We start from the raw sequence: 23,439 nt of genomic DNA on the forward strand, positions 1-23,439 counted from the left end.
AAATCAACCACCAAGTGCTCTCCCATCGACTCTGGTACTCCGCCGGAGCGAGAAGTGTAGGTTGAGTCGATGGGGGAGCGTCAGCAGTTGACCTACCGCAGTGAAGACACTGCGGTAAGTAGCTCTAAGTACGTTGACTTCAGCTACGCTATTTTCATAGCTGAAGTTGTGTAACTTAGACCGACTTAGCTCATGCCCCTCCCCCCAGTGTAGACCAGGCCTTAGGAATAGTATAGGATGTCTGTCAGGCAGCAAAGGCCTGATAGACACCATCACAGAGCCTTTCTGAGGAAATAGCCAACCCCTTAGGTTTGTCTCCAAAAATTACAAAAAGCCTTGATGGTTTAAGAAGCAGCTTTTGTTCTAAACAGGCAAAAAGAAAACACTGAGTGTATGAAGCATAACTGCTTCAGGAGATTCATAAGGTTTAGGAAAAGACACAGACAAGTATATAAACTGATTAATCAGAAAATCCAAAACCTCTTTGACAAAAACTTTGGATGTGGTCTGAGTAACCTTGTCCTTGTAGAATATAATGTATATAAGGCCTGCCATCAAAGCCTGGATTACATCCACTCTATAAGCCAAAATAATAGCCACCAAAAATGCTGTGTTAATAGAAAAGTAGTATAATGAACATGATGATGTGGGTTCAAAAGGAGATTTCATCAATGATAGAAGCACCACATTCAAGTTCCTGCAAGGAAAGAGGTTCTTGACTGCGTGGAACAACAAGAAACAGGCTCTTAGAAACACTGATACAGTGGGATGGGAAAACACTGATTGACTCTCAAAAGACGGATGATAGGCAGAGATAGCAGCTTAGTGCTCTCTAAAAGAACTAATCAACAGACCTGGGTGTTTCAAAGACAATAAATAATCCAAGCTAACAGGAGCAGAAGATTCCAAAGATTGAAGGTGTCTCTGAATGGAACCCAATGAAAAACACTTCCACTTAGCTTTGTATGTCAATCCTGTAGAAGCCTTTCTGCTCTGGATCAAAATGTCCTGTGCTACCACTGACAGTCCTATCAACAGAATTTAGTCAACTAGCCTCTATTCTATCAGATGTAGAAAAATTGGGTCAAGATATAACATGAAACCTTGGTTCTGTGAAATGATATCTGGATGGTTTTGAAGTGGAAGAGGAGATAGTTGGCTTGACAGGTGCAACAAGTTGGAGTACCAGAATTGATAAGCCCAGGCCAGAGCTATCACCACCATCTCAGCCATATGCTGTTGTATCTTCTTGAGAGCACTGGAAATATCCCCTCTGGGATGGAAGAAAAGGATATAGGATTCCTGCTGGATCAGGAATACATCTGCCAGAGAGTTTGGACCCTCTCCTCCCTGGGAGGAAAATATAAAGTACTTTGCATTGACATAGGTAGGAAAGAAGTCTATAGTGGGGATCCCCCATTGTAAAAGGAACCAAATCTTTGAGAATCCATTTGTGTGTAGAGGAGCCCTTCCTGTTGATCTTATCCACTACATTTTTTTGGCTGTCTAGTAAGTGTAGGGCTGTTAGGTTGATCTGATGAATGATGCACCAGTCCAACAGGTAGATAGTTTCCTCACATAAGGGGGATGATTTTGCTTCTTCGAGTCAGTTTATGTAATACATTCCCGTAATACTGTCTGCCAGGACTTGGATGATTGTGATTTGCAGGAAAGGTACAAAAGCCTTTCAGGCTAAGTGAACAGCTCTGAGTTCTAGTACAATTATGTCCAACTGAGACTCTGTCCTGGACCACAGTCTCTGTGTTTGAAGTTTGTCGAGATGTGCACCCCAACCATGCTGGCGCAATCTGTAACAAGAGTCTTTGGCAGGGGTAGGATGATTGAAACACTACAGGTTAGCTGGCATTTTGAGTTTTTGGCCTCCAAAACAGAGATGTCAGCACTTGTGGAGGGACCACTATAGATAAGTCCATGCTATGTCTAACCAGTTGGTAAACAGATTTCAAGAGGGCAAAGACCTGGAGGATTCTCTGCTCCTTGAAGTCTTTAAACTACGATTTGAGGACTTCAATAGCACAGATATAGGTGTGAGGTTTTTTTGTAGAAGTGGTGGGTGAAATTCTGTGGCCTGCGTTGTGCAGGAGGTCAGACTAGATGATCATAATGGTCCCTTCTGACCTAAATATCTATGAATCTATGAAGGGGAGGGGGGATCTAAGTACAAGCAGCTGTGTGTCATAGCAAGCGTGGCAGATTCTCACTGAAATTCTTGGCTGAGAATGAAGGTTGGAAATGAGATGACATATTGTGCCAAACTTTCTTTGAGGATGGTGTGCTGATGTGGATTCCAATATTCTAGTATTGCTCCATAATCTTTACTGATTGAATAGGGGTAAGAGTACATTTGTCTCGGCTAGTCCTCAGGCCTACCCAGGAGAATGGATGGAGAACGGTTTGAATGTAATTTGTGACTTGCTGCAGTGAGTGGCCATCTATCACTCAGTTTTTGAAATACTGGTATATATCACGCGTCACTTCAGATGAGTTGCTACCACCAAAAGACATTTGGTAAAAATCCTTGGAATTGTTCACAAGCCAAATGGTAGGACTCTAAACTGGTGATAAAATGCAGATGCTTTCGGTATGCAGGATGAACAAACACATGGTAGTAAGCATCCTGCAAGTTAAGAGTGGTGAACCAATTCATGGGATCTAGAGAAGGGATTATTGAAGAAACTTTCACACACCATCCCTACCAGTCAACTTCATTGGTTTCCTATCACAAACAACATTCACCTTCACTGGTAATTTCCTCAACCCAATTTACATAGTCTCTAAAGACCTAAATAGGATGGAGATACTAACCAGTTGAATTCCAACCACATGCTATGGAAATAGGTAAACAAAATATCTCACCATAGACCTCCCTGAGGTCTCCTTTTCCATACTAGCCATGCAGCCTCCTTGGCTATCCACAGCGCAGTTTCCAATCCCCCACTGCGTGAATCTCACCCTCAAACATAAAAGGAAGGTTCCAACCAGCTCAGCTCAATCCATCTGCCTGCAACTGAGATTGGAAAATGGAATCTCACCCAACTAGGGTATAAATACGGCTTGCTCTTCATTTTTGCTTAGTATATGAGACTCTCACCGTGCATAGTTAAGGGCAGGAAGAAAGTGGGGAGGGGGAAATAATACAAACAGTAGTACTATCCACTTAAAACAGCCTAAATATCAGCACTCTATTCCAATTCTGTATTCCTCTTGTCAGGACAATCCAACCTAGTGATCTCCATGAGCTTTCACCTTTGGGACAGAGTCAGGTTTTAGTGAGCTTTAGGGAACGATGCTAGACCTATTTGTTATTGCCTTAGCTTTTGGTTGATGTGTTTGTTTCCTATCAGCATAGATACAAATATTTCCAGCAGAAGTGTTTTTAATTGTATTAACGCTTCCTCTTGTTGTGAGTAGCTTTCTATGTTGTGTTCAATTCTGCAAATAACCCCAAATTGTCATGGTGATAGGCCCAGTATTAACTTTTCTGTGAGACTAATTGGTACTCCAGGTGAGCTCAGGCATGCACCTGGGTGGAGCTCAGTGCAGGATTAAAGTGTAAGACATTACAGGAAAGTTGTCCCTCTTACGGTCTCTTCTATTCTGTCACCTGTAAAATTAGGTTTAAAACTCTTTGGAGAAGGGCCTATGTCAAGTATTTATTTGCTGTTTGAGTTCTGTATACATAAATAATACAGATGTAACAGTGTATAACAACTAAAATTCAGGTTAAGATGCCTGCAAAGAGATGTTCTTAATTTCAGGAGTTATTGGTAATATAAAACCTTGTACTGTTTAAGCATTATATTGTCCCTAAGTTCACATTGAAAGGATGGTGATACAGAGACAGAAATAAGGCCGCATGGGTGACGCTGGTTACCTGATTTTCAAAAATACACCTGCTTAGTTGTGCATGCACATGTGCGTGTGTGCAGTTGCCTAATTTGTGCATGCAGTTATCATAAAGTGCACAAATGGCTTTGTGTATGCACAATCACAGTACTGTAAATTGAAAGGCAAATTAGTTATGGGCTTGAATGCATATCTGTGCATATAATTACATGTGCACTTATGCAAATCACCCTGCAATGAACCTTTTTAAATTAAAAGTGATGCTTTGATTTCCAAACTAATTGTTTTTAGTGGTTTGGAGAAAAGAACACCAGTCAGTGAAGATTTTGTCTTTCAGAGAAGGAGAGAGTTGTTTTTTCTTTCCTCTCAACCTAAACTCCATTTTAAAGCTTTTGCCTGCAAATTGCTTTAAATAAAAACAGGAATTACTGCAGTGCCAAACTTCAAAAAAGTAGTTAACCAAAATCCTAGGAAAACTGATTGAGAGTTTGATTAAGGAGAGAGTAATAATATAATGCTTGAGTAAATATAACTTAATGGGGACACATCAACAGCTCCTGTAAGGAAAAACAGGTTTAGTTATCCTACACTTATAAATAATAATAAATAAATTGCTAAGTAACAGATAAGAAGGTGTCCAACTACTATTCTGGATACTTTTGACATTTTGAAAAATAACAATACAACAAAACCAACAGCAACCCTAAGAAAAAGCTCTAGCAAAACTTCCTCACCAAACCTGCATCCCCCATCAACAATTATCCCATCAAGCTCCAATCTCTTCAGTTGCCTTGGTGAACAAATGAGCTTTGCAGTACACCCTGTAAGTCAAAATCCCAGAGTGGTCAGCTAGATGAACCAAAAATTCCTTTGATGACTTTGGTTCCATCAGTCTTCAAGTGTAAACCATCAAAACAGACCCCTGGCAGCTGGGTGGATAATCAATTTTTCTCAATGAAAAAACCAGAAAAAAATTGTTTTGGATCAACTCAATGAAACATTTAGTTTTCTGGCATTATTTTACTGCTGTTCTTTTTTTTTAATTTTTACATTAAAAGCAAAGGAAATTTGGAATCAGCATTCATAAAACTAGAAAAGGCAGACAAGCTGATTATACACTAGCCCCATAGTTAAAGCACTCACCTGGGATGTCAGGGAACTGGGTTCAAATCTCTACTCTGCTTTACTTGTAAGTTGGCTCTCCCACATTCCAGGAAAGTGCTCCAACCACTAGACCATAGAATATTCTGGCGTGCAGTTGTCTCAGATTCTCTGTTGAAGCTGTTCGACTTTATATAAATAAATATTAATTGGAGCAGGGACTGGAATCCATGGGAGTCCCTCCAGCAGCAGGGTATGGCATCATTATCTCTCTCTGGGCCAATCACTATTTAATTATTTTATACAAAGTAGAATAGATTCAACAGGAAAGTTTTAGACTCACCCCAGAATAGCCTATAACCCAGTGGTTAGGGTACTAACCATAGATTTGGGAGACCCATGTTCAACTCCCTGCTCTGAATGGGGGAGGAGAGGCTTGAATCCAGGTTTCTCACATCCCAAGTGAGTGCTCTAGCCATGGGGTGATAAAGGGCTGGGCGGGGCCTGCAGTTCTTCTATGAATGGCAGCTAAGAACAAATCTAGCCCTAAAAACTATTTTTTGGCTGATACTATTCATTAAATGTCTATCAAATTTGCAAATAGTTTCAGTTGACCTTAAACTGTATTTTTCAGTGAATAAACTATTTTTCTCAAAAACTTCACCCAGCTGTTGCTCTAACCTCAAAATGCAAGAAATAATGGTCAGTACGTGACAAAAGGCATAATGCCTAGCTGTCTAACTTAAAATCCCAACCTAACAATGAAGAAAATTATATAATCCATTAAGAATGGAAACAAAGATGGCTAGAAGTTTATACAAAATGAGAAATTAAGACTAGGATTCGCAAAAAGAAAAGGAGTACTTGTGGCACCTTAGAGACTAACCAATTTATTTGAGCATGAGCTTTCGTGAGCTACAGCTCACTTCATAGCTCACGAAAGTTCATGCTCAAATAAACTGGTTAGTCTCTAAGGTGCCACAAGTACTCCTTTTCTTTTTGCAAATACAGACTAACACGGCTGTTACTCTGAAACCTAAGACTAGGATTGTTTACCTTGGAAAGCAGAGTTAAATAGGATTTAACTGATGAACAAGTAAACACTGATCTTAAAAAAAGTGAATGTAAAAATGCTTTTGTATACTTTCTCCATCTTTTACATGTTCCTGATTTTATGTTTTGGGTGTCCCAAGATTTCTACAATTTCTACAATAAATTAAGGTTTATTTATACTTGTAAATGAATGTGAAAATAATCATATAAATAACAAAAATAGTGAAAACTGATCTGTTTGAGCTATTTGTCCCATAATAACAGAACATGAGGGACAAAAGAACAAGTTAAATCAGTAAATATAGAACACAAAAATATTTCTTTATACAGCATATATAATCAACTTGTGGAATCTGTTACCGCTAAGAGTCACCAAAGCAAATACTGAACTGTGGGCCAAATTCTCAGCTATGTCCAATATCTGCTAGGGGTAGCTTAAAGTATGTAGGGGAAAGGAGTCAGCTGATCCCAGGGCCTGTTCTGTGCCTGCCGTGGGCCCAGCATAATTTGAATAGCCTTGGGGATGTTTTAAAAGTACACCAGCTGGCTCTGGCCCCCAGGGGGAGAATAGAGCAGTGGTTTTCAAACTTTTTTTCTGGTGACCCAGTTGAAGAAAATTGTTGGTGTCCATGCCCAATGGAGCTGGGGATGAGGGATTGGGGTGTGGGAGTGAGGGCTGTGGGGTAGGGCCATGTTCAGGGTGTTGGAGGGTGCTCTGGGCTGGGGTGCAGGAGGGGGTCCAGGCTTTGGGCTGGGGGTGCAGGGTCTGGAGTGGGGCCGGGTTTGGGGAATAGGAGAGGGTTCAGGGCTGGGGCAGAGGATTGGAGTGCAGGGTTGGGGCTGTGGTTACCTCTGGTGGCTCCTGGTCAGTGGCGCAGTGGAGGTGCTAAGGCAGGCTTCCTGCCTGTCATGGCACCGCGGACTGCGCTGCGCACTGAAAGCGGCCAGCAGGAGGTTCGGCTCCTAGGCAGAGGCACGCAAGCGGCTCTGCGCGATTCTCGCCCATAGGCACTGCCTCCACCTCGCATTGGCCATGGTTTCTGGCCAATGGGAGTGCGGAGCCAGTGCTCAGGGCAGGGGCAGCACACAGAGCCCTGTGGCCCCTTCGCCTAGGAGCCGGACCTGCTGCTGCCCGCTTCCGGGGTGCAGTGCGGTGTCAGAATAGGTAGGCACTAGCCTGCCTTAGCCGGGCAACACCGCTGACGGGACTTTTAATAGCCCAGTCGGCAGTGCTGACCAGAGCTGCCATGACCCACACTTCCATGTCCCCTCTGCTGGTAGGTTACAAGGGGACTGGTGGAAGAGTCAGCCACAACAGTTTTCTGCCAACTGGGGATATCCATCAGTTTTCTAGCTCTTTTGTACCACAAGAGTGAAAAAAGGGTCCAGCTTGAAGAAGAGAATGTGACCCTGTGGCTGAATTTTAAGACAACCTTGTGATTGTTCATGGGATTTCTTTACATTTTTCCATGATGTCAAATGCAGTTCATCACTGAACTTCATTCCCTTATCATGTCACTCTCTCTGGAGAAGTGTAATATTGACTAAACCATAGTTTTGCTATGCTTTTGACCAAGCGTATAGTGTTAAAGTGTCTCTTTGTGTTTGCCTGTGTACTTTGCTACTTGTTAATTTATTTGAACATTTAATGTTGATACATAACAACCCCAAACTTTCTTGATAGAATTTTAACAACAAAAGGGATAGTCAATTTTATTACCATTAACAACATTTATATTTGGACAAGCTACAATGATACAGATAAGCTAATCTCATGCATCAAAATGCTAAAATGTCACTCATGGGAGCTAAGAAGGAATTTGCCCAGTCCCATAAACAGTACTACACAAATAGGTCCCGATTCTGAAAATCTTCCCTTGTAAGAGTATTCCCATGGAACTAATATGAGGGTAAGAAGGTTATGTGAGGAAAGACTACATGTGAGAGAAAGGGTTTGCAGGACTGGGCTCTTAACCAGTGGCATAAAGGAGTTTTCTCTCATTCTCTCTCTAAAGCATCACAAACTACAAGAAGTAGGACACAAGTCTAGATGGAACAATGGTCTAATCTGGTAATGCAGGTTCCTATGTGAATCGAACATGAAAGACAGTAAAAATAATGTGGAATAAAGTTTGCATCAAGTATTCTGGATACCATTTGGCAGAAACTTTTCAGTCTTCCTGGGTTCTTTGGGAATTGACTGGTTTTGTCAGGACACACTTGTTTGTCAGTTGGAAAGCTGCTGATCTTAAAGGACTCGAACTGACGGTTTCTTGAGTTTGTTCTCACCACTGGAAAGCTGATGTCCAATGGCAGAGGCTACCAATACACCATTTACTAAAGAGAGCAAAAAATGCATGAACAGGAAAATCTGAAGTGGAGTTTCGTTGGTTTTATTTATAGTTTATATCTATAAATTTCATAAGCAAAAACGTATGATTATGCAACTTAACACTCTAACCAATGAGGTACCGGGTTGGCAAAGAAGCAGTGTCCTTTTAACAACACTGGCTAAAGCAGAGAAGAAAAAATACAACACTCACTTCAGAATGTTATAGCAAAATGATCTAGTGTGTTTTATTTCAGGTAACAGCCAAGAAATCCAACATTTTGACCCAATATGGCTTTCTTCTAAAATTAAAAATTGCATTTACCGACAGTTGAGTCCACCAACTACACAGAATCTGCTCTTTACTTCACACTATGGTAGGATCACCAGAGCACGGCTTTCAGTGAAAGTTTTCAAGCTGAGTTATAGAAGATATAAAATATTCTAAATGAAATTTTTGAAAACATACAAATTGTTCATTTATATATATATATATACGACATATAAAACTTATTATTATAACTAGTGAGTATATTTTACTGGATATTTGTTTGTATATAAAGGGAAATAGGATATAGTCAGGGCTTCAGAGGAAATAATGAAGATCTATGTGCTTTTGCATGTGCTATTAAAATCTTATTTAAATAATAAATCAGAATAGTCCTTTGCTGTTTTTAAAGAGAGTTTCAGATTTAAAATACATTCATAAAACAAAGATATTTTTCTCCCTGAGACTACCAGTGTTAATTACTTTGTGGTAATCTTTGAATTATCAAAGAATATAAATAATAAAGCCAATAGGCCTGATTCTCCAATCTGTTATAGCAGTTGTCTGGCAATGAAGTAACACTGGTGTCACACCAGTGTAACAGACTAGGGAATCAGGCTTACTACCTGAAAAAGCCAAGTAGTCCATGGATTCATGTCAAAAGGTAAAAAAGAAACTTCCTTCATGTAGACAATTGAATATGGTTGAGCTTTAATGAAAGATTTGCATACGATTGTGTGTATAATTTGTCTAGGGTTACTTTTAAAGCCTGTATTCTGCCTGAAGGAGGATGTCCCAAAATGCAGATTTCCTTTAATGATTCTCGGTTTACACAGTGATACTTAGTGTAGTATCCCAAATGTTCCGAAGAGCATTTGTCTTTGTAGATATTCATAAAATAAACAGGTAATTTGTGAAGGCAGGTTCTGGTGAAACTCAACATCAAATGTAGTAGTTATTTCTAGAGTGCAGAGTCTAATGAGCAGTAAGTAAGAAGTTCGCAAAAAAGAAAACGCTGAATGTTTTTTTTTTATGGTCTTATCAAAGTCACTCAATTCTGAAGGCCAGCAGCTAAACTATGTCTGATTTATTTCGCATTCATCACTTTAAATGTTAGTAAGAGGACAATTATTAAAGTGCTACAAATAAAAATAAATTTGGGATGGATTAAACATACCTTGCCCTAGTCTGATATTTTTTATTTTATTTTATCTATCATTGAAAGATTATTTTGATATATTATAACCATGCAGTACATTGCTTTGGAAGGAGGGGGAGCCTTACTGCAACCAAAGAAAACATATATTTATAGGAAAAATGGGGAAAGCCTTATGTTTGTTCTACCAAAATTTATTATGTAATAAATACAAAGTTTAAAGACTCTTCCATTTTAAATAAAAATAATTGATATAATTACGCACATTATATAGTATCATGTCAAGTGATTCCAACAAATACCACATGAAATACAGTGCATTTTCAAATCAGAGAGACAAATACTTTCTCATTCACAGTGTTTGACATAGTACAGGAAAGCTTGTTCACATAGGGTTACTTAAAGGCATGCTCTTATAAACAATCCACACCACGCTATGCCACAAAAAAAAATTCTCAGAATGTGAAGTATCGGGCAAACCATTCCTGGCGTTGTGGATCTGGTGAAGCTTCAGTCTGAGGAGGGCTAAATTCATAAAAAGAAAAACATTTTTAACCCACAACCAAAATGAAGAGTGCAAAACGTCTGGAAAAAGCACAGAGAATACAATACGGAACATAAATGATCTAAAAATCTTTTCATAAATCAAATATCACATTCTGTAGCATATACTCTAGTTTAATGTCCCTCTGCAATAACTGTGATCATCCACTCCATCGGAGAGCATCAGCAGCACAGACAAATTAAGAAGCCACATTGTAAGGTGGAAAAATATTTGGAGATAATATTAATTAAAATCATACAGTTAACTGTTTTTTTGGATAAAATTTTTTTGTTGGGGGGGGGGGGGGTGAACTCTGGACGGTCCTCTTTTAGTATCCTTTTCCTCTGGTTAAGATAGTTTTCAGAAGTATGATGCAAGCATCACATTCTTAAAGACATGTGCTTAACAAAGACTAGTCAGTAACTAAACAAAAATACATACTATTTTAATATTTTACATAAATCAAACTGAAACATTACTTGTATCATTTCATGCACACAATTTAAAATACATTAATTATATACTAGGAAAAAGGAAATTGGTGCATGACAAACAAGTTTTTCCCCCCTCAAACATGTTAATCATACTACTGAATTAGTAAGAAAAATGTATGTAATTTTAATGCTTGATCAAAGTTCTTTGGTCAACAAAAATTAAGAACAAAACAATCCTACCGTTTTATTGGGGTAATACAAGTCACGAAACGATTTGCAATGGAAACTCCAGCATCACAATCCATGAATTCATGCACATGCACATTACTGACGTCTGAGCAGACGCATGCATATCACATGCACAGGGAAAAATAAGCAACACAACGTATTTAACAAAAGTATATTTTGTTGAAACAGAATGTTACTACTTATTTATTTTTAATTCTACCATTTCCCACTTCTATTTTTAACACTTGTCAGAACTGTGGCATTACCCATGTAAATCATAAGGGAAGGGAAACAACTGCTTGTCCAACTGACACTTATGCCATTGCTTTGATTTGCAAATAAAGTGTGTTGTAGGAATAGGATAGCAAGCAATTCCAACTACAGATAGAGAATACCACTTCTGCAGTGCACTCAGGATCCAGGCACCTAAAGCCCCGAGTCTTCCCTCTTAATTCATTTGTTAAATCAATAGTGCAATTCCCTCTACCATCCCTTTCAAAGAACTAATCCTGGAGATTTTAATGCTAACTTTTACACTGGAAAGGCAGCATTAAAACACCCAACCATACATATTTCCCATTTCTGCACTAAACTAATGTTTATGAAATAATTTGACAGAAATGAGGAAAAGGACAAAAAAAATCAACGTACCACAGAAAACAATTTTGTCATATAGAAGTCATCGCACAATAATGAATAAAAAAATCCGTACGTTAAAAACAATTCCCAAAGGACAACTAGTAAATCACACAAACATTTAAAACAATTGTTCATAAAATGTAAACAATTGGAAGCACATGAATCATATTAAGCAATATTAAAAGGTTTTAAAAGTTGAGGGTTCAAGACTTATAAAAAGGTCAAAAATATTTCACATTTCAACAGGTTCTACAATAAAAAGGATTACTGTAAAGAGGTTAGAAACAGAGTGTAAAAATTCCATAGTAATATTTGTACTCAAAGTTTTAATAAAGCAAGTGGGATTTTCATCTAAATAGGAAAATTTCTATGAGTTAAGAAAAAAAAGGATTGGTGAGGCAGTGCTCACCTCAAAAACGTCTTGGGCTCTTTGGGTGGTATTGGCTGTGGAAGTGGTTTGCTGCTGTTGAACTCAATATCATGGATGGGTGAATTAGGAATGGGATCCAGGCGGTTAGGATGTCCATTGCCCACTCCGCTGGATTCCAGAGCACTTAGATTGGGGACACTCACAAACCTGTTTGTTGATTTATCATTCTTCTTCTTTTGCTGCATTAAAAATAAAAAATGTAAGGAAGGCTCCTTGCACCAGGACAGATGAGGAGATTGGTAGATAAGAAGGTTCCTTTATAGCTTTTTTTTTTTGGATGGGAAGCAAGTTTGGGAAGGAAGTGGAATAGTTTCTATAACTGCACCTTTATTGTATTCCTTGAACAATGCCGAATAGCAAAAATTCTCAAAGAAAAATTAAATATTTAAGCAAATTTACTAAGGAATTCAGGCCTAGCTCAGCAGTCAATATGTATATTATTCTCATGGATTGAATGTATAGAGCAAGATATTTTATTGGACAGAGATGGGGAGGTAGCTAGTTCTCTACAAAATTATACTTCAGACTACTATCCTTCATTTCTACTTAAACACATTCTCTGGATTAGTGAAATAGTTCTGCTGTCAAATGCAGTACAGCAAATTCATTGGCGGGAAAGGTAAATCTGTTCAATACGTTTCACTTTGCCATTTAAGTATAGTTTGGTAAACAATTAGTTTTTGTCTTCGACCAGAAACTTAGAAAATCTGTAATTAAGGTACATTCTTTTATTAAAGCACTAGTGACCCCCAAATCAATGGGTGTATTACATTATTATGAAGGATATAACTGATCCTACACTGTATTTCAGTTCCTTGCCAGAAAGAAAAAAGCACAACCTTTTATCTCTAAGTAGAATATTTCTAGCCACTAGATGGCACAACTAAATCAACTTTTAAGTTTGAAGTATCTTTCAACTTCAACTGACAGTACTTCAAGTGATTCAAAGAGAAAGAGGAGTTATTCTTAATGCATCCGATGAAGTGAGCTGTAGCTCACGAAAGCTTATGCTCAAATAAATGTGTTAGTCTCTAAGGTGCCACAAGTACTCCTGTTCTTTTTGCGGATACAGGCTAACACAGCTGCTACTCTGAAACCTGTATTCTGATATTGATATTTTAGTATCAGTAATTTATTACGAGGTAAAATGAATGATTATCTACTATTTGCCATGCCAGTACTAGCTTTATCCCCCACTCACTGATTTTTCAGAACTTATAAATATATCGGAGGTTTAAATCTCAAAAGTTTTTACAGAAAAATGGTCTAGTGAGGCATACCATATTTAATATCTATTGATTACTTCTGGCTCATGTACTTCCTATTTACACAGTAACAAGGTTTTCATTAAAAATATACTCCACTTGATTTAAAAGTGAAACTGGGTTCATTTTTTCTCACAAATACTATTCATAAATACATATACAACCCCATCTAAAGCACTTAGAAAAAAATCTTGTTACTTGTAAACTGTGCACATTTTATATGGAGTCCCCAAGAGACAAATTCATCTGTAATTCTGTCATAAAATTATAACATCTACTCTGAAGAGTAGAACTGCATTTGAAACAACAGGAACAATGAGTTCAAGTATAGAAAAGAGTTGAAATATAGATGGTTACATTGCCCTATTGATAGTGTCCAGTACTGCCAGATGAGAGACCTAGGTTTGAATTCTGGCCTCTTACCTGGTTGGCAGCTGCAAGTGCTGCTAATGTAGCACATTCAAAGTTCAGAGACAACACCTCCATAGATCAGCCTGAAACAACCACACTGAGCCAATATGTTCCAAAGGGGGTTACTCTCAGTGTTTCTCTCCCCCTCCCACCTGAATAAAGGTCAATATAAATCAGGGTCTTGATAGAGGGAACAGTAAGGTCCCTTTTTAAGTACTAGGGGGAAAGGTCTTCTGTTGAGAAGGATTAAATTAAGACTGTCCCACTTTGTTTTATTACACATACACTATGTGTGATAAAACAGATTAGTGAAAGTATCAGGGATTTGTCTAAAGAAGAAAAGGAGTACTGGTGGCACCTTAGAGACTAACCAATTTATTTGAGCATGAGCTTTCGTGAGGGATTTGTCTGTAAAGTATACCAGTAGTGGTATAAAAGAAATTATATTGTATTAAAGCTTTGTGCTTCATGGGTCATTTTTTTCTGGCAGCTTTTTCTTACGTACTACCTTTAAATTTTCCTGAGTATATTCTCTACATCCAAGCACTTTTTCAGGAAAAATAAAATAGTTTCTATTGTAAAATACATATAATAAACTAGGTTTCTAGAATTTTGTAAACAGTGCACTCTGAAGATACAAAATGACATTTAGCACTTTCATTAAATTCACTCAAAACATCATAGAATCTCAAATAATGTGACCATATAGTACTACAGAGATCTGTGGCATACATTTAAGAAGCTGTCAATTGTGCTGCAGTGGTTCTGCCTAATCATGACTCAATGTTCAAAGACCAGAGTTACGTACAATTTGTGACCTAAGTCTCCTTTTCCCTCTAAAACTGTTCTCTAGTAACATGTACTTGAAAAACAAACAAACAAAATCCAGTGCTCTCAGAACCAGAAAGGACAAAATATTTTGGCAAGGAAAGACAAAGTCATTACTAATTGAGGTGTTGGTCTTTAACTACCCAAGGACTGCTGTTCTCTCTCACTGACATCACCCACTGAACTCTTTGGCTTGTTGCCCACTGAACCTCTTACACTACAGTTGATGGAAAATGCTCAGGTTTTTCATCCTTATATGTTGGGCTTTTTTCCTGCCCCTATTCCCACCAACATATGGCAATGTCTACTGGTGCAAATGGACAGCACACTCCGCTGGTTCACACTGGCACAGCTGCTGTATAGTTGGATACACATGTTAAAAATAACTGCCGTCAATGCTGAATAATATGTCATGGCCTCATTAATAGTACTGAATCAAGTCACTTTGTAATAGAAGGCTGATGAAACAAAGACTGCCACAGAAAAATATTGGAGTGGGGGAAGGAGACTGGATTTTGAGGAGGGGAAATCAAAGAATTTTTTTTTTCATATCCAGCGTAGAGCAGCTTCAAGAAAACTGGGAAAAATATATCTAGCAGTACTAGTGGGATTTCCACTAAATACTAATTTATTTAATTAAAACTTAAAATGCAGTCAAAACTCAACCACATCACACGATCCATTGTCTACAGCCAAGCTCTAAGATACAACTGCATTTGCTCCGATCCCTCAGACAGAGGCAAACACCTACAAGATCTCTATCAAGCATTCTTAAAACTAAAACACCCACCTGCTGAAGTGACAAAAGAGATTGACAGAGCCAGAAGAGTACCCAGAAGTCACCTATTACAGGACAGGCCCAACAAAGAAAATAACAGAACGCCACTAGCCGTCACCTTCAGCCCCCAACTAAAACCTCTCCAGCGCATCATCAAGGATCTACAACAGGGGCCTCAAACACGCAGCCTGCAACTCCCCGCCCCCCCCATATCCCCTCAGAGTTATTTCCTGTGGCCGCAAAGCTCATATCACCTGCTGCCCCCCCAGCGCACCACGTCCCTGTTCCTCTGCCTACCTCCAGGTGCTTCCTGCCGTCAAACAGCTGTTTGGTGGTGCTTAGCGCTTTCCAGGAGGGAGGGGGGGAGGAGCGGGAAGCCGTGCGCTCAGGAGGAGGCAGAGAAGAGGTGGGGCAGCGGTGGGGATCTGGGGAAGGGGTTGGAATGGGGGCAGGGAAGAGGTGGGAAGAGGCGGGGCAGAGGCAGGGCCTCATGAAAGGGGTGGAGTGGGGGCGGGGCTGAGGGCAGGGTGCGGGGGGCTTTTGTATCTTTATATGAAAAGGTGTCAGTGATGCAGCCCTTGGGCCAATGTACTAGTCCCCATGTGGCCCTCGTGGTGATTTGAGTTTGAGATCCCTGAACTACAACCTATCCTGAAGGATGATCCCTTACTCTCACAGACCTTGGGAGACAGCCCCCCAACTTGAAGCAAATAGGCACCAGCAAGCACACACCACACAACAAAAACACTAACCTAGGAACCTATCCTTGCAACAAACCCCATTGCCAGCTCTGGGTCATTACACAAACTAAAAGCTATTTCCCCATGTTACTCACACCTTCTTGTCAACTGTTTGAATGGGCCATCCTGATTACCACTACAAAAGTGATTTTTCCTCCTGCTGATAATAGTCCACTGTAATTGATTTGTCTCCTTAGAGTTGGTAAGGCAACCCCCATCTTTACATGTTCTCTGTATATCTATATCTATCTTCCTACTGTATTTTCCACTCCATGTATCTGATTAAGTGGGTTTTAGTCCACAAAAGCTTATGCCCAAATACATTTGTTAGTCTCTAAGGTGCCCCAAGTACTCCTTGTTCTTTTACTTTCACAACGTTATCTTAACTATGCTGAATGCAGCACTTCCCAGATCTTGATCATTTGGTTATTATTATGAAGAGAAACATATGAATAAGTAAAATAAAGATGCATGAGAAAGAAGAAAAACAAACTAATGACGCTTGAATCTTCATGTTGTTATTCTGACTGATCACAGTTATATTTTATTAATGCAATATTAGCTGTTATTTCCCCCCTTTGTTTTAGGTTGTCTCCCTCAGTCTTACTTTCCTTTTTTGTTGATTATTTATTCCATCATCTCTATTCCAGTAAAAGTAGAATTTACAGTATTGTTCAGTTTCAATAAGTTTTAATCCTGCTGTTTAGCCTGGCCAAGAGGAAACAAGCATCTCCCCAAATATTTTCCCCATGGCTCACATTCCCACAAATCACTTCTGCAACTTTTAGGGCCTGATCCTAATTCTACTCCAGTCAGTAGGCATCCTTCCCTTGACTGCAATGTACACTGGGTCAGGCCCTTAATTATGAATTCCCAAGTTGCTTCTGAACCCATGGATATCTTCTGTGCTAGCACTCTACACTGTTGCTATGCCATCAGCATAGCTCAGTATGTGTGGTTTTTTTTTAATTGGATAAGGTCACAATTATTCCTGATGAGCTAAAGAAAATGGTTTAATAAAGTTTCTATTTAATTTAAACTAGAAAACTAATATAATGTAAAATAATTTAAATCTAAAACATTGCTAAGTAATTATACAAAATCCAAGTTCTAGAAATCTTTTAATTCTTAAGGCACGTTTATGGATTATGGCTCTGATCTGAAAAGGTATAAATGATAGAAGTGTATGTCCAAATATTTGTGAGTGATCAGTCTGAAGATCTGAGGTGCAGAAGTTTGTATAAGTGCTTCATAAATCAAAGCGACAAAAAAGAAAAACTAACTCAACAATCCCAAAACAAAACAAAAAAACCCACACCAGCTAACATCCATATTTAAACCTCAAAGGTTTAAGACAACTGGTTGAGAAAATCTTCCAAAACTTTTGAAGCTACACTCCCAACCCTTTATCTTCTGGCAGTGTATAGAGTGCCTGTAAGCTACATGTCACAGTAAAAAGCTCTGACCAGTTTGCAGTGGGGAAAGACTCCAGGAATGGGACATTACACTGCTAAAAATGGCAGTGTAGATGTGGGAGGCACTGATTGTTATTTAGAGAGCCTGGGTAGGGTACTCTACTCTACTCACCTAAGCCATGCTTCACCTTCTATGCTGATATTTGCACCCCTGTTAGTTGGGCATGCAGTGTCTGTATTTCTACATGCGCCCTTAAGTGGAAACCGCCCCTTGATCTGGTTTAGGTGTCCACAGTTCTGATATTGTCTGTTAGGCCCAGGCTTCCATTTTATTTAAATTTCTCACATTTTGTGTTTTCCCACACAGAGCACTCCAGAGTTTACTATGAGACCAATTTTAATGCAGCAGTACCAGGGGACCTTGCACACCAAAGAGCTTTACAGAGCTGCTGGGCCCTGCAAAATATGAGGGACCAGGGAACCTAGAGACAGCATATGGGGGAGAGACAGGGAAATGTTCTTATATGATCTGATGTGAAACCTTAAAAAGGTTAGTTAAGGTAAGAGACTGATTTAACTCCATAAATGCAGTGTTTTGGCTTATTACAACAATGTATAACCCACTAACAACCACCCACAGCTGCCTTTCCTCCCTTTTCTCTCCTCCCCCCATGACTGGAGGGGTGTTAACGAGCCACTTCACCTTGAATGGTCCTCTGAAGTATGGGTTAACTACTTATGCTAAAAAATCTGTTCCATCTTGTATTTAGCTGCCACACTCTGATGTTTCCCAGACCTGAAGAAGAGCTCTGCATAAGCTTGAAAGCTTGTCTCTCTCACCAACAGAAGATGGTCCAATAAAAAAATATTTACCACCTCACCCACCTTGTCTCTCTATGGAACTAACATGACATTTTCAGACCATCACTGCTCACTTTACTTGTATGTTATAATCCTTCCTCCTCTATCTGTTGTCTATCTTGTCTATTTAGATTTTAAGCTTTTCAGGGCAGGGACCATCTTTTATGCTATGTTTTCACAGTAGCCAGCACACTGGAACACAATCTCAGTTTGGATCCCTAAGTACTACCATAATACAAATAAATAATAATAAATAGAATACAGGCAAGCAATAAACTATATGCAGTGTTTTGAACACATCAAACAAAATATAGAGACTAACATGTCTAACAAAATACAGAGACTATCGTGTCTCTATATACTTTTTTATTTTTTTACACTACGTATTAACAGATTTCTTTTCCATTTTAGCAATAGAGCCTGTGAAGCCTACCTTCACCAGTGGATTAATAATTCCGACATTAGGGCTTGCATTAAACACTTTGTTGAAGTTAGTCTCTCTGTTGACTAGTTCCAGTTGATAGAATTTTTTGTCATCCTAATAAAGAAGAACAAGAAATACAAACTTCACTTTATGCATTTTCCACTAGCTAATGGCAAGATCTGTATATAACACTGTTTCAAACACATTCAGTTCCAAACCTGTATTTCTATCAATTCCAATCAATCCATTATTTAAAATTTATTTATGTATGATCTTATATACAATTAAAGAAACACTAAATAATTTACATTAACGGGTTTCTGTTATGTACATTTTACACTTGAGAGACAGCATAGTTTAGTGGACTGTGGATAGGCAGGGACCCACAATACTTAATCTTTGTTCTGGAGTACTTGTGACACCTTAGAGACTAACAAATTTATTAGAGCATAAGCTTTCGTGAGCTACAGCTCACTTCATCGGATGCATAGAATGGAACATATAGTAAGATCTTACTATAGCTCACGAAAGCTTATGCTCTAATACTATATGTTCCATTCTATGCATCCAATGAAGTGAGCTGTACTCACGAAAGCTTATGCTCTAATAAATTTGTTAGTCTCTAAGGTGCCACAAGTACTCCTGTTCCTTTTGCGGATACAGACTAACATGGCTGCTACTCTGAAACCAATCTTTGTTCTGTCACTATCCTCTTGTGTGGCCTCAGTCAAATATGTCCCCATCAGTGAAGCTGTAGTAAAAAGACTAAAGGCTGAGAAGTGAGCCTTCTCAAGTGCCATTAATTTCAAATGCTTTACATTTTCAAAATGTTGTATGGACTTTTAACTAATGCACACAACATCCCTACGGAGTTGCTAAGAGAGGCCCTCCCAATCCTATGATATGCTGAGTGTCTACAACTCTCCAAATAAGGCTACAGCAGCCTGACAATATTCTGATGTTCCTAGTTCAGCAACAAGCACTTTGAGCTGTGAAGGTTCAGAGTAGTTGTCTGGTTGTAACCAGTTTCCCCTTATTAAGCTGATTTGTCCCCATCCTCACCTGTCTAAAATCCTGTGTAAGGTCCTGTCTGACGTAAATCTTGTTTGTGTGGTCTATGACCAGAGGAACTTTTTCTTCTTTTTGGTGCCAAAAGTGAGGTAAATTGGACAAGCCATTTCTGAGATATGGAAGTTGGGAAAATTAGATATGGCTTACATTTAGGACTTAATGCTATTTTGTCATGAAATATCTCAGAGGTAGCTTGACATAAAAACTTCAAATTGGTTTCTTCAAGTTCTTGAACTTCTACTATTTAAAAAAACCCTGCTTTTTAATTTTTTTAAGCTATTTTTGTTGAATTAGGAGCATCAAACATTCCATCATGCTGCTGTAGACTTAAGATCCACTAAACCTTGTAAGATTTGTCAAGAGTCTGACAGACTTAGTAAAGTTCAGCAAAGAACCTTCTGGTGTTAAAAATGTAAGCACCGTAAAGACAACTTATGTCCTCCTCTTCCTCTAAATTCATTGGTACAGTAAAAATATTTTCTTGAAGAAAGTGATGATGGTATCTCTAACTCTCCTGAGGTCATATGGTTTAGCACATTACAAGACGGGAGCCAAAAACTCCTATATTTTATTCTCATCTTAACAATATTGTGCATGTTCAGTATATATCGCATGTCAGTGGGCCAGATGATGAACCTCACAATTTGGCTGAAGACCAGACCAACCTCATTTACAGTCACACTAAAAGCAGCTCAGCCAGACAGGAAAACCCTATTATTTAGCTGTCTCACAACATTCCTAGAGTATATATATTACCAGTTTTACAGGATTCAGAAAGTTTAACAGACCTGTCCAACATCACATAGCAAGGAACTATAAAAGATGGTTTAGAACCTAAGACTCCTGATTCCTAGTCCAGTCCTTCTCTAGTAAACTACAGAGTATACCAGGAAATTCACTTTGCTTCTGTGGGATGCTTTCTATGTAGTCAGGAATGGGTGGGAGACTCTCAAGAATGCATAAACTGGGATGGAATGGGAAGAATTAAGGGAGTGGATGTTTGGTAGTATTTTCTGCTGAAAGACAAGCAGGTTTAGAAACAAAATGTGCGAAGTTATAATGGAATATTCATGCTCTGATGAAGGGTTTGTCTTAGTGATTTAAACACCTGATTTGAAATACTTAATTTTCCTTGAGTCACAGGATCAAATCTGGACAGGGTTAGCTTACTCCTCTATCTTCAAGGTCGATAAAACTGAGCTTCGGGCAATTTAGTTTGTAGATTTTTCAAAAAGAAACATAACTGAAATTCTCCTCATCCACCACATTATTACTGTGTGCAGAACAGCAAAGACCATGTAGATGTGAAAGGAACAAGTAGAGCACAAGTCTCAATATACCTGAGTTAGTGAAACTAGTGCTCTACAATAAAAGGTTATTGAGGGAAGGGGAAACACACCTGCCCTTTCCAATATTCTCTATCTTATTAGCAAAGGTACCCATACCTTTCGCTACATCACCCAGCATACTCAGACACCTTACATTTTCACATTCCTCCCTCTGCCATCCACATCTCTCTTTCCCCAGTCCAATGATGTGGCATTTATATCAGCTGTTTAGCTGAAAGGTGGCAATCTTAGAATTAGCCATTGCTTTGAAGCTTTGGCTCTGCTAGTGATGACAGTCCAACCTAAAAATGTAATGTGGTGTCATTCAGCTATTCTTTGAAGGAAAAAGACACAACACCAAAGGTTTCAGAGTAGCAGCCGTGTTAGCCTGTATGCGCAAAAAGAAAAGGAGTACTAGTGGCACCTTAGAGACTAACCAATTTATTTGATCATAAGCTTTCGTGAGCTACAGCTTACTTCATCATCGGATGAGCTGTAGCTCACAAAAGCTTATGCTCAAATAAATTGGTTAGTCTCTAAGGTGCCACTAGTACTCCTTTTCTTTTTACAACACCAAAGGAAATTCCAAAACATAATGTTTGTTAAGCCCTGAATAACTTCAGAGAAAGAAACATAATGTAATGTTGTAGTTTTAAGAAACACACATATCTGAAAGCCAGGAAATTCAGTTACACTTAGTTCTCTCCACTGAAAATATTGGAAAGTATGGAATTATAGTTATGGTACCCCAAACAACCTTAAGTCTGCCCTCATATCCCTACTAATCATCCACTCAAAATCATGAGACAGTCTGTTTACATATGACAATTGGAACCACATATTACTATCACACCGTAACATGCTCATGAATGTATGCACCACCTATTCATTATACTGTACATATGTTACCTACTTAACCAGAGACTACTCTCCGGTTCACCTTCCCTTGACAAAACAGCAACACCAACATTTTGCCTCTGGAGAGAAGACTAATGGGGGTAAGGCACAAAATTGAGTGTCGGGAGACTTAGATTTTAAGCTTGTCTCAATTACTGTGTCTCAATTTCTTTAGCTGTACAATGGAGATAATAGTACTTACCTGCTTTACAGAGGTGTTGTAAAGCTAATTTACTTGTTGTTTATAAAGCATGTACATTGAGTTCCTCAGATGGAAGGCACTATACAAGTGAAAAATATTATTGTTACACTTCATATATACCCCAAGACCTATAATATTTAACTCTCATCCCCTCTTCCTAATAGAAAACTCTCACACGATTTTAAAGTTTCATTTTCCTCAGTGGTTGAGCTCCCTGAGCCTCCAGATTTCTTAATCCTAGTATTACTTACGAGTAGCATTTGTATACTCTTTTGCAAAAGCCAAGGTCAATATGGTTTGAGATGTCCACAGATGCAGGCAAAACACCAATGTATACAGGGTTTAAGATACACGCAGTCACCAGATTTCCTGTCCATTTTTCAACATACCATTTAGCCATGGGAATTACCTTACACTGAGGGCACCTACAGGATGGTACAGATACAAAGGTGGAAGTAAAGTTATTTGGGATTCCTTAATTCTGTATTCCCATACTTTCCAATGCATATGTTTTATATTCTACTTATGTAACCTTAACTTTGAATTTTCTGGCTTTCAGGCACTTGCGCTTTTAGAGAATATTATACTTTTAATAGAATATTGTAATTTTGAAAAAAAATTGCAACTTACATACATGTTGATACGTATTTACAATATTAAGCTTGGTCCTACAAACATTTAGGCATGTGCTTAACTTTACTACTGCATTTCCAGTTAGGTCAATGGGACTACTGCAATAAAGTTAAGCATATGAATAAGTGTTAGCAGAACTGAGGCCTTAAATCCATTTTAATCAAGTTTTTTCACGTAATTAGACTAATATTTAGATCTGTTAATATATTAATACCAGAAAGAGCACAAAAAGTCTTACAATCAGTTTCTTTATGAGTTGGTCCCTCTCTGCAATCAGGTCTTTTAATTCTGAAATAAGCTGTAAATCTTCTGGTCTTGATTCCCTGTTTTGGTATTTCTCTTCCATTTCTTCTAAACTTCATAGGAGAAGAAGACACCACATTTAACTTAATGTAATCCAGAATTAAATTCCAAATAAATACAATCATACCATGGATAAGTACAATAAGGTATTCAATGGGTAAAAAACAAAACAAAACAATAAGACAATAATTTGCTTTACCCCTCATACATTAACATTTTATTTTAATATCAACC

The 23,439-nt window shown here is 38.5% G+C and overlaps 1 protein-coding gene across 1 annotated transcript in view; it reads right to left on the reverse strand.

Annotated features, from left to right (window-relative positions):
- Nucleotides 1–8,393: 8,393 nt before the first annotated feature.
- FAM184A (family with sequence similarity 184 member A) overlaps nucleotides 8,394–23,439 on the reverse strand; it is a 167,849-nt gene continuing 152,803 nt past the window's right edge. The window contains 4 exon segments of the mRNA XM_037894706.2: nucleotides 8,394–10,299; nucleotides 12,029–12,228; nucleotides 18,781–18,885; nucleotides 23,141–23,258. Coding sequence (XP_037750634.1) covers nucleotides 10,230–10,299; nucleotides 12,029–12,228; nucleotides 18,781–18,885; nucleotides 23,141–23,258 — 493 coding nt within the window. The 3' untranslated portion in view covers nucleotides 8,394–10,229.

The sequence above is a fragment of the Chelonia mydas genome, chromosome 3 (genome assembly GCF_015237465.2).
Source record: "Chelonia mydas isolate rCheMyd1 chromosome 3, rCheMyd1.pri.v2, whole genome shotgun sequence".
NCBI classification, from domain to species: Eukaryota; Metazoa; Chordata; order Testudines; family Cheloniidae; genus Chelonia; species Chelonia mydas.